The 12,264-nt window shown below is 53.1% G+C and overlaps 1 protein-coding gene across 2 annotated transcripts in view; it reads left to right on the forward strand.

The window, feature by feature from the left end:
- Window positions 1-12,264, forward strand: part of ITGA9 (integrin subunit alpha 9) — a 273,816-nt gene that overhangs the window by 239,845 nt on the left and 21,707 nt on the right. For both annotated transcript variants that reach the window (XM_079794406.1, XM_079794407.1), the window contains 2 exons: window positions 449-568; window positions 4,535-4,636. In XM_079794406.1, the coding sequence (XP_079650532.1) occupies window positions 449-568; window positions 4,535-4,636 (222 nt within the window). The remainder of the gene's footprint in view (window positions 1-448; window positions 569-4,534; window positions 4,637-12,264) is intronic.

A 12,264-nucleotide genomic window follows, 5' to 3' on the forward strand; every position in this document is an offset into this window, starting at 1 on the left:
TTCTTGAGTCATCTGACTAAGGAGTCTGCCCTCCCTAAAAACATAGGCATGAAAGTGTACTTGCCGCTGCACAGGCAGATATTCCATCATGTAGGAAATACATCTTGTGTTCAGTTCTCATAAGAAAAATGCTTTCGGAATATGTAAATGTGTTTGTTTTTAAAAGCAATTATTTCTTTCTTGCAAACTCCCATTTTTTAGTAACCAGTGGGCTGCCTTCTCCCAGTTGCTTGACTTGAAGGCCTGTTCTGGTGCCCACTGGGCAGGAAGTCCCTCTGTTGCCCTCTGGTGGCAAGAAGGAATAATGGCATCTTCCCGTGCCGTTCCTCTGCCTGGAGTGGCCTGAGTCACCGGGATAGAAGCATGTGGAGCCTTCTGCTCCGTCAACTGCCGTGCATCTGTCTTTGCTCTTGCTGCTGTTTGCCAGTCCCCTGCTTTTTCTTCTCAGGACTGTGAAAAACCAGGAATCCCCTGCCTGACGATGCACTGTAACCTGAGTGCCCTTGCTAAAGAAGAAAGCCGGGCTATCGACATCTACATGCTGCTGAACACAGAGATACTGAAGAAGGTAAGTCCTGAGCCACTGCCCCCTCAAGGTCCACTGAAAAGCATCCTGATGGGTTTCTCCCTTCTGCAACGCTCTTGGCTGGTACCCATGGGAATTCTGCCGGAGGATGCCGGGTGGGGGCGGGGGGGGGAGGGGGGGACACGAGGCTCGCTATTCAAAGTGTGGGCCAAGGATCCGCAACAGCACCTCCCCAGGGAGCGGGTCAGCCATGCAGAGTCTTGGACTCCACCCCGCACCTGCTGAGTCAGCACCTTCATTTTAACAAGCTTCTTGGTTCGCACGTTTTTCTCTGGCTTTCGCTCGTGTCTGAATCACCTGGAGACCTCGTTCAAATGCAGATCCCTGGGGGTGGGGCGCGAGATGCTGTTGTTCCGACAAGTTCCCTGGTGATGCCAATACCGTGGGTCTGGGGACCACATTTTAGACAAGGGGTTGGCACACCTTCTCTGTAAAGGGCCAGTAGTAAATATTTGAGACCTGTAGGGCCATCCGGTCTTTGGCCACTGCTCACCTCTGCCATTGTGTCGTGAAAGCAGCCACAGGCGGTACTCAACCAAATGGGTGTGGCCAGGGTCCAGTGAAGCATCCTACAAAAACAGGCAGAGGGCGGGGTTTGACCCGTGCGTTATAGTCTGTGACCCGGGTTTAGATGCCACCTTGTTTCAGAGAAGTCCAACTTTTGAACCTCAAGTCACTTTGCTATTGTGACTTTATCAAAAGTGGTTCAGAGCCCGGCCAGAGTGGTTCAGTGATTGAGCATCGACCTGTGAACCATGAGGTCATGGTTCAATTGCCTGGGTTGTGGGCTCCATCCCCAGTGGAAGGCATGCAGGAGGCAGCCAATCAATGATTCTCTCTCATCACTGATGTTACTATCTCTCTTTCCCTCTCCCTTCCTCTCTGAAATCAATACAAATATGTATATTTTTTTAAGTTCATAAAAAAAAAAATACCTCAGTCAGTGAATCAGTGGCCCTTTAAAAAAATCATACAAATTCACTCCGATTTATTTTGACAGAAGAGCTGCTGAGTAGGAAAAGCCACATCCAACAAGATGCTTTAAAAATAATCACATGCGAAGATAACACTAAATATGCATGTTAACCACAGAGAGTCTATTTATTTTCCTTTGGAAAAACTATGTCAGTCCGCGTAAGCCTGTCCGTGCGCGAGTGAATGTCCTTAGGAAAGTCATTCCAGGATTATCTTCTCAGTTAAGCATGGCAGTCCCACGCTGGCCTGAGAAGTCCGGGCCCTGGGGAATCAGGATGTTCTCCCCACGTTCCGTGTGAAGCCAGGCAGCCCCCACACACCCAGGGAGAGCCACCCACAGTCCCACGTGCCCTGGTTTCCTTGGGAGGGAAACGGGTTTGGGGCCCCCTGGGGTCACACAGTAGAGCTTCCCTGTTGTCCCTGTCCCCTGAAGAGGGACAGAGTTGCGAGAGGCCCAGGCATGAGTTAGAGCACCCCTGGCATCGGGTGATCCCAGAAGGGGGCCTGGAAGCCCCGCATCGCTGCAGGTGCCTCGCTGGCCTGGGTCGCCAGGTCAGGAGACAGACTATGAGGGTAGAGACGTACCCAGCCTGTCTGTGTTCTTGACAAATGGGCCTGGTGACGGTTTTATTCCCCACTGTCGACCGAGCCCCGGCACTGGCACTGATGGCAGGAAACCACTCTGATCCCTCCTTCACCCTGAACCCAGGTGGCTGCCCTCTTGCACTTTGGTCATTTGTCCTTAACCTACGGGCCAGGCCTCCAGCCTTCCATGTACCCAGCTCTGCGGCCTGACCTTCTGCGTCTCCCTCTCTCTCGGGGATCCGTGGAGACCCTTTGCCAAGCAGCATGTCCCACTGACTCTGTCCCCAAGGGTCACCCGGTCCAGTCTGCACCCTAAGAGAGCAGAAAGCCAGGGGTGACCTCTGCAGGTGTTGGAGGGTCATTCTCCCTGCCGATGCCTTTTCAGCAGCCATTCCAGGCCTAGGAGGAGGCTGACCTGGAGGCCAGATGGGGCCCAGCTGCTCCAGGTGCTTGAGATGTGGTGTCGGGGCCACAGCCCCGCCCCCACCAGGGGGAGAGGAGCGGGAGTGGCTCCAGGAGCCCCCCACTCCCTGAGGATGGGGGGCGGCGCCCGCCTTGTGGTCTGCCTGGGCCTCCAGTGTGTTTATTTTCCTCTGACCTCAAGGTCCGGCCCCCGACAAGGGAATTGGAGGTGTTCTTGTTTTGACCTTAAGTTTTCATGTGAAATGTGGGATCTGATTTTTTTAATTACCAGAGGATTTCGATTCCTTTGAGAGGGTTCTTCCCCCGCAGCCCCCAAGGCCTGTGCTGGGGCGGCTCCCTCACAGCTCAGCCCCTAGCCTGACAGTGAGCCGCCTTACTACGGTTATTACGATGGTCATGATGAACACCTGCGATGATGGTGATTATCATTATCATCCCAGACTTACAATGCAGTCTATCCTGACACACAAACCCCCACATTTATAAAACTGTTCAAAGGGGTGGAAGATTATTTGCATACAAAGTATTCGCTGCTTCACGTGAGCGACCTGGAGCAGTACCTTTGAGTGACAAGCTTCCCAGAGCATTTAAAATGCGTTTTACTGCTGCCCTAGCTGGTTTGGCTCAGTGGATAGAGCATCGGCCTGCAGACGGAAGGGTTGCGGGTTCGATTCCGGTCAAGGGCGTGTACCTCGGTTGCAGGCTCAATCCCCCCGGCCCTGGTCGGGGGCGTGTGGGATGCAACCAGTCAATGTGTCTCTCTCACATTGATGTTTCTCTCTCTGTCTCTTCTCCTCCCTCCCACTCTCTGTAAAAATCAACAGAAAAATATCCTCAGGTGAGGATTAAATATATATATATATATACATATATATATGTATACATATACACACACACACACACACACACACACACACACACACACATATATATATATGTTTTATAGTTTTTTAAAAAAAAAAACAATAATCCATGCATAACCCCCAGGTCAAGTACGCATGCCATGTGTCCTCCCAGGAAGGTCTCTGTGGTCTCTTTGTCGGAGCTGAGCAAAGGCCCCCTGGAACTGCCTCCTGTCGAGAGTTCTGCACTTTCGTTCTGGGCAGTGGGTTTCACCAGCAGTGGGCAGAGCTGGCATCTGTTCCGTGTCTCCTTGATGTGGGTGGGGGCGCTACATGACCCCTTGATGGCAGAGCCCCAGCCACGCCGCAGGGGGATGCCGAGTGCTCCAGGGGCCTGCCCTCTGTTTCCGCGGCCGAAGCCAGGCTGCCTCTCCGCTCCACGGCCCATCCGTCCACTGGCCCACGGTTCTGGCCCTTTCCTACGCCGTATTTTGCCAACCCCTGTCTTTTTCCAAATTCCTCCTCCATCCCTGCCTGGGAGCCGTGTTCTCCTTTTCTGGATCCGTGGCTCTGACGCTGAGCCCACCCCGGGCCCCTGTCCCTTCGGGCCACAGCCTAACGTATAAGCCGATGCTTCCGGCTTCCTCGTGTCTTTCCATGTTTCATGGCTTTGAACCCAAAACATCTTCATTGAGGAGCAAAGAAAGCGTTAAAAGTAACTCCTGGGAAGGGTTGGAGGGTTGTGGTCAGGGCAGGAGGATGCTGGAGAATGCAGATCAGATGCCTGCTGTGGAATACCAGGCCTGGTAAGCTGTGTTTATTCTCTGCTCTCTGTGACTACGTCCATGTCCATACCCAATGCCGGGCTCTTGGCGCTTGGACCCCACGGCACACAAGCTGGCCATGTGTGGGTGGCTGGCAGACTCCTTCGTTGTCCCGCATCCACCGGGATATGAGGGAATTCTCCAGGGAGACCAGGGGTCTCTGCCTAGGTGGGTGCCCGGGATGGGGAGGCGGGGATACAGTTTTTGTCCGGTCCGCAGGGAGTCGGCATTCCGTTCTCCTGGTCCCCAGCCATTGTCGCTGGAAGAGCTGACGGTGAGTCGTGCTGTTTCCTCTGCAGGACAGTTCGTCTGTCATCCAGTTCATGACCCGGGCCAAGGTGAAAGCGGACCCCGCCCTGAGGGTGGTGGAGATCGCCAACGGGAACCCAGAGGAGATGACGGTGAGTCAGTCCCGCCACCCCCCCCCCTCAACCCCTCTCCCCCCGCTGGGACCGCCCTCCTCGGAGGGTGAGGGAATCTGGGTGACTTGGTGCTGGAATGTGAGGGTAAACATGGTCTCTGAGCCAAGAGGCTGGCGTTGTGGTCGGCCCAGGACCCTGCCTGCCTCGGCTCCCGGCCCGGGGAGGCCTTGTGCTGCCTGCTTGTTGGGCTAGCATCGTTCTTTAGGAATCCATCCTGAAGCGCAGGCTCCCTGCTCGGACCAACCACAGGAAAAATAGTCTGGAAGGACCCTTGACAGGGCTTGGGTTTCCACTCTGAAGCCAAGGCTATTTTTATCCTCCGCAGACCTTTCCCTGAAACCTCAACTGCCTTCCCCATGAAATCGCTCCATGGGTGAGCCCTGGAGGAAAACAAGTCGCCCGAGTAACTCAGAGAGGGCACATCCAAATGGCCAAGTCCCAGAGCCTTCTCCTTCATCCCCACCTACCCCCTGGCTCTCCATAAAAGGCGGTTGGCTCGCAGGCCTCAGAGACGTGCAAGTCGTGGCCACCAGGACGCTTGGCAGGGGCGAGGCTGGAGAAGAAGTGTGGCCTGGGCTTCTTGCTGCCTTTTCCCGGGGCGGGGAGGGGAGGCGCCCCCTTGGACACCCACACTCAGCTCCCAGGCACATGGGAAGGGGGACAGCAGCCTGTGAACTGGCTTTGCCAATGAGCCGGGCGAGGATGCCACCTTTTTGCATCTCCTCCCCCGGAATTTGCCTTGCCTCAAGGGAGACTTGCCCTCTGACCCTCTCTTGGAAGAGTCAGTGCTGCTGGGACAAATGTACAGAAGTGGTATGTTCATAAAGATTTTTTATTTACAAAAACAAAGAAAAGGCCCTCGCCGGTTTGGCTCCGTGAATAGAGCTTCAGCCCAAGGACTGAAGGGTCCCGGGTTCGATTCCAGTCAAGGGCACGTACCTCGGTTGCAGGCTCGATCCCCAGCCCTGGTCAGGATGCATATGGGAGGCAACCCATCGATGCATCTCTCTCACATCGATGTTTCTGTCTCTCCCCGTCTCTTCCACTCTCTCTAAAAATCAATGCAAAAATATGGTCGGGTGAGGATTAAAAAAAAAAAAAAGGATTGTTAACTTATTTTCTGATAACAATGGAGACACCACATGTCTAAATGTTAGGATGGGATTGGGCCAAAGCCCATCCTGTAAGACCCTGGTCAGAAAGGGTCCAAGTAGAAATCAGTCTCTAGGGACCTCAGTGACGTCTCAGTCCTGCTGCCGGTGGTGGTGAGCGGGAGACGGGCCACCAGCTGGGAGAGAAGGACTTCTGTGTGAACCTGTGGATGGTGAGGAAGTCAAAGCTGCCTAGGACCTGGCCGATCGGGCTCAGCGCAGGGAAGGCCTGTCAGATGCCCAGCTTTCCTCCTCTCTCCACAGCGGGGAACCGTCCACGCAGTCATTTTACTGATAGAAAGCGAATGGGATGGGGTGGGGTCACGCTGGAATCCTTCCCTGCCATCATCCCATTTTCCTGGCAGGTGCAATATGTCAGGTTGGCTGGTGCCTTTTCCTTCTTGCCTATGGGCCACGTCACTGCTAATGCAGACCTTCGCCCTGATGTGAAGGGGAATGGTAACTCACTGTTCATTGTCATAGCGCCAGTTAGAGAGTCTTCTAGAACGACATACACACCCAACACGAGGGGCTTGGAATGTTCTGATGGACCACAGTGTTCCCAGCCAAGAGCTCATGGAAGCGCCCTAGCCGGGTAGCTCAGTTGGTTAGAGCTGTGGTCAGCAAACTGCGGCTCTCGAGCCACATGCGGCTCTTTGGCCCTTTGAGTGTGGCTCTTCCACAAAATACCATGGCCTGGGCGAGTCTGTTTTGAAGAAGTGGCATTAGAAGAAGTTTAAATTTAAAAAATTTGGCTCTCAAAAGAAATTTCAATCGTTGTACTGTTGATATTGGGCTCTGTTAACTAATGAGTTTGCCGACCACTGGGTTAGAGCACCCTCCAGATATGCCAAGGTTGCAGGTTCAATCCCTGGTCAGGGCACATAAAGAATCAACCAATGAATGCATAAATAAGTGGAAAAGCAAATTGATGTTCTGTCTTTCTCTCTCTCAGTTCCTTCCTCTCTCTCTCTTAAAAAAAAAAATCAATACATTTTTTTAAAGAGCTAATGGAAGTCATTAACAGGTTCCCTACAGGTGGAATCCCTTGTGTAGATTTTTTTTTAAATCTATCACTGGGAACATGGCCCTCGATTTTCTGGAACACTGAGCAGTGTGTGGGATGCAGGAAGGCGTTGCTTAACATCCTATTGTTGGATGGCGAGTCATCTGTACACCCCCAAAACACCACTTCCATTCCTTACTGTTCCACTTCGAGCACTGGGGTGATGTTTTCACTATTGCGCGTTCTTTGGAGGAAGCTCTCATTGCACCTGATCTCTCAGTACTCCCAAGAAAAACGGGACAGCAGCGTCACCCACAGTGCCTGCCCCCCTCTCCCTCCTTGCCCTGACCTGGCTTTTTCAGTCCTGGAGCTCCGATGACGTTCCGCCACCTGTCAGGAAAGACAGGAAAAAAAGATCTTCTCCGAGAAGGAAGGTTTGCCTTTTTAGAACAAACACGGTCTTTCCTGCGTGATCCTTCCGCATGCCTGGCTCTCTGTCGGTCGTCCCTCTGAGGGGAAATTTCCATAGAGGGCAGCACCAAGTTTAAATCGGGCAGAAATGGCACAGGCTTTTAGATGAGGCCCCACGGGGTTATGGCTTTGGAATGAACAGGAAATGTGCTTGCAGCTGGTATCGAGCAGGGTGGGGATGAGAAGAGGAAACAATCGTGTGGCTTTCGATTCATCTTTATTGTATAAAGTGTTACAGATGTCCCCGCTTCTTTTCCCGTTGACCCCCCTCCACCCTGCACCTGTCCCTCCCAGGCCCTCACCACCCTATTGTCTGTGTCCAGGGGCTACGCATAGATGCATAGAAGTTTCCCGGTTAACCTCTCCCCACCCACCCCTCCACCCCCACCTTCCCTCCGAGATTCGTCAGTCTGTTCCATGCTCCCGTGTCTCCGGATCTATTTTGTTCATCAGTTTACTTTGTTCATTGGATTCCGCATAACAGTCAGCTTTTCAGTCACATCAGGTCTACATGGTGGTCAGCTTAGCTGACAGGGAAATCCAGTAACTTCCCTGGGACCCTTCGTGTCTTGTCTTCTTAGGCCGTGGAATGAGTCGTGCTGTCCAGAGCATGTAGGTCTTGAGGCATTTGCGCTGTTTGTTAAGAAATCTGGGTGTTAGCGTGTGTCTGAGACCAATCCCAGCTTACTTAGCTTTGTATGACCCAAACCTGCCAGTCCCGGGTGAGACCTGGGGGGCAGCATTAGATGCCAATAATATGTTGAATTTCCTGGTCTAGTCAACCCAACCTTCTTCATTTCGGGGAGATTTGCCAACAACTGAGGTTAGACGCTTCCCCGGGGCGAACCAGGAATCTACAGGCCCCGCTCTGCTACTGTGAGCACCACCCACACTTCCTTCTCACGCCGGATGAGGAGCTTATATGAATTACCTAGCAAAGCCACCTTCTTGATATTTTAAAATGGCAGAATGTATGAGAAACACATAAACCCACGAGAAAGGAGTAAGTCCTTGGCACATGGAGTTTGTGCAGAGGGTGAGGTCTTCGGTGCAAGAAGGCGGCCAGGCCGGCTCTGTCTCATTTGGGCAGAACCCGATGGATGAGAAGGATTCCTGGTAGCTCTCAGAATTGCCAGGGAGGCTGGAGAGCCAGAAGGGGGGTAGAAGAGGAGTCAAAAAACTGGGGGGCCAGGACCACGGGCTCAGTGAGGTCACAGGAAGAGCCTGGCTCATGCCCTGCACACAGCCACCCCTGGGTTCTCGTCCCCAGGGAGAGCCGGTCACTGGCATTTCTGGCTATTGGAGCATAGCCTCGCCCTGAGACACACAGAGGAGGAGGCCCAGCACTATAAGTGGGTTCAGCACGAGGCTGCTGAAAAGTGACAGCTGTCCTTCCCACGTGCTTCTCCAATACCAAGGGTCAGTTTTTGGCCAGCCAACCCCCGGCTCTCCTTAGGGCTCCCATCTGAGCTCGAGTCCTTGTTCACCATCTCAACCACTGCATTGGTACTAACCTTGGGGCCAGCTGCATCATCTTAATGACTGGTGCGCCCGTCATTCAGTTAGTAGTGGGTCTCACTGCACAAAAAGATGGCAAGGACAGCATGGTCCATTGATGGAATTATCTCCCGTCACTCTCACATCACCCCTGTGAACTAGGCATTATTGCTCCCATTTTCTCTTGGGGAAACTGAGGCTCCAGGAGGCGAGGAGACTACCAGCCAGAGGCGCCACAGCATATCAGTGGAAGAGCCAGCCCTGCCCGTTTGCAAGACCCGAGTCTTCCTCGATCCCTCGTCCCTCTGTGCTGGGCCGTCCCGTCGCCCCGCGCCCACACACAACGAGAGCCATTCTGAGCAGGAGGTCAGAATCACAGTCTTGGGTGGTAGACAGCTGGCCCTTTGTCTCGGGAGCGCCCTTGGCTCTGGTAGCCTCAGAAGCACATCGTGTTCAGACTGAGATGTCTGTTGATTCTGGAACGCGTCCCTTTGTGGCCAGGTCCCTACGCAGATGCAACCTACTCATCGAGGGGAGAGTTGGGGCTCCTCCAGGGCCCCGGACAGCTTGAGGTCAACGCGCGGCATTCTCCTCCTCCTTTAAAGAGCGGTTCTGAGGATTCGCAGGAGGAATAGAAATAAAACCTCTGGGCCCAGGGCTTGGCACATCATAAGTGCTCAGCAAATGGGACCCATTCTTGTCAACAAAGGAATTAGCACCAGCCCAGCTTATTCCTCTGCAGATTCTAACAGGTCGAGGAATTTCTGGACCCGGGTCCCGGGCAGGCATGGGCGAGGTTGACATCTGTTTATCTCAGCGCAGACTTGCAGCGTTGATCTTGCCAGATGCACAGTTTATTTTCTGCTCATTGATGTTGTCTCCAGAAGCCTCCCAGCTCTCCCCCCCCCCCCCCCCCCCGGCTGATGTGCTTTCTGGAAGCTGTGTTCTGAGAGCAATTTAAGATATGGTTGGGCTGAGACCATTTCTCCCAGGCCCCACGCCCCTCCCCGCACCCCCTCCCTGGCTATTAGGTGTCATCAGAAGCAGGTGACAATGACCTTTCATTGTCCCAGATGCTCTTCTCTTTCCACTTCTTATTTGGCTGCAGAGAGGGTCTTGCTGGTGTAATTGACCTCTAGCCCATTGAACCTCCCCTGGTGTGGGTGTGGGGTGGTGGTACTGACTGAACTGACCCCCCAGCTTGGGACAGGTGGGCCCCATTGGGGTCATGCCCTCGGGCCTTATGGAGACCAGAGCATTTCTAGCGGTGACATTAGGCATAGTCCCAATAGTCAGAAGGTGGAAGCTTCTAGAAACAGAAGTGAATCAAGCCCTGTGGTTTACGTTCGCCAGCTGCCTCGGCCTGGAGGTGGGCTCCTGGTTGTTTCCTGACGCCAGCTGGCCAACTTCGGGTGCATTAGGCTCTACAGCGCAGGCAGGAGGCCCAGCGTCTGGGCCGGGCCATCACCCCCAGCTGACGTCTGTCCTCCTTGAAGGCTCTGTTGAAGCAAATCCTCATGCTCCTCGTTTTCTTGTTCTAGGCGTTGGCATCCAACACATAAGCCCTCCAGCTTCCGACCACAGCCATGCCAGCATCCATCCCGTTGCTGGTCAGAACCTCTGCCTTCCCCATCTGACTGCCTCCTACCACCCTCTCAGACTATCAGGACCCCTCCCCCTTCACCCTCACTCTTTTTTCTCTTTTTATACCAGAAGCATGGATCTCCCCTGGGGAAGCCACTAGCCCTGCAACCCTCTTACTGGGGCTGTTTGTTCCTTGAGCCCCCACATAAAGTTCTCCCTTCTAATCTACATCCATTTTGCAGCTAGAGGCCTCTTTGCAACCATGTCACTCCCCTGCTGAAAACCCTCCATGGCCTTCCCATTTTCTTAAGATATCTATATATATAAAAGCCTAAGCGACCATTACAACCGAATGACCAGAACTGGAACGACCGGTCATCCAGTCGCTATGGTGCACTGACCACCAAGGGGCAGATGCTCAATGCAGGAGCTGCCCCTAGTGGTCAGTGTGCTCCCACAGACAACCTCCTGCGCCCCTCCACCCATCTGGCCCCTCCCCACCCACAACTGGCTGGCCAACCCCCGCAAATCCCTTCCCCCCTGCTGGCCGCCCACACCCTCCCCCATAGGCCTCGATAACCGGCCAAGCCAAGGGACTCCACCTGTGCATGAATCCGTGCACCAGGCCTCTAGTAGCATATAATCCTTACTGTGGCTGCAGCCTTGCCTATCTCTCCAGCCTCAACTTGAACAACTTCCTTCCTCTGGCTTCTGGTTCAACCTGTTTGCGCCAACCTCACTGTTACCCCTGCCGCCCTCATTCCTGCCACGAGGATTTTGCACATGCTGTTCCTTCTCCTTGGAATGATATTCCCTCCCCTCTCTGACGGTGTCGTTAATTAACGTCTGCTTATCCTCTAACTCCCAACTCAAGCTGTTCAGCACGGAATGCTTTCTGACTGCCATGCCTGTCTCAGGCTTTTGTAACCAGGAACCTCTCCCTGGGGCCACTTTCCAGGGTTACACTTCTGTGTGTATGTGTCTATCTGGCCAGTATTGTCAATAAGCAAAAAGCTCCGTGAGAGCAAAGACTGCCTGTTTTACTCACATGAGTCCCCACAGTCTTGACAATAGTAAGTGCTACATGTACATTTGTCAAAAGGATGAATGGACAGATGGGTGGATGGATGGACCAACAGATGAGTCGGTAGATAGGCAAATGGATAAATGGACGGCCAGGACTTCTCCCAAAGAAATAGCATTTGCAGATATATCTTTGCAGTAGAGAGAGGAGAAGCACAGAGACTCCAGCTTCCAATTTCATCTTCTCTTTGGTCGCAGACTGAATCACATCCATGCTTCATCTGACCTTATGGTAGACAACACTGACTTCACTCATTTGTGCTTTCATGAGTCACGGCATGCATCCCTGCCATGGTGTAGGTGACAGGAGAGCATGCACTTGACCCCTTGTTCTAGAAGAACTCACGGTTTGCTGGAGTCTGTAGACAGGAAGATACATCATTACCTTTCAGTGAGAAGGACTTAGAACTGGGACTATGAAGCGCTCACTGTGGCTTTAAAACTAAGCTTTGTGGAGCTGGGGGTTCCCTTGAGTTGGCTCAGGGGTGGCTGGGGCTGGGGTGGAAGTGGGGTTGGGGGGACAGGCTTGGGAGGGGGCTGAGCAGGCAGGGCTCTGGCTGCCCATCTTTACAGCCAGAGAATCCACATTTTTCTGGTTTATTCATTGAGATGCTCCAGTAGGGTTTTCTCTGCTAAAAGCGTTGGAAATGGCCATGTTTCCAGAAACTCAGAGAATGATTCATTCTGCTGAAGAGAGGCGTGGGCAGGCTTCTCGGAAGAGGGGGTGCTGGGGCAGAGCCTCTCTTTTTAATTTTGTTTAACTTGGCCCTAAATGCTCAAAAACATTTTTAATAGTAAGAAATAGAAATGAGAAA

The sequence above is a fragment of the Cnephaeus nilssonii genome (assembly GCF_951640355.1).
Source record: "Cnephaeus nilssonii genome assembly, chromosome: 17".
Taxonomy (NCBI): domain Eukaryota; kingdom Metazoa; phylum Chordata; class Mammalia; order Chiroptera; family Vespertilionidae; genus Cnephaeus; species Cnephaeus nilssonii.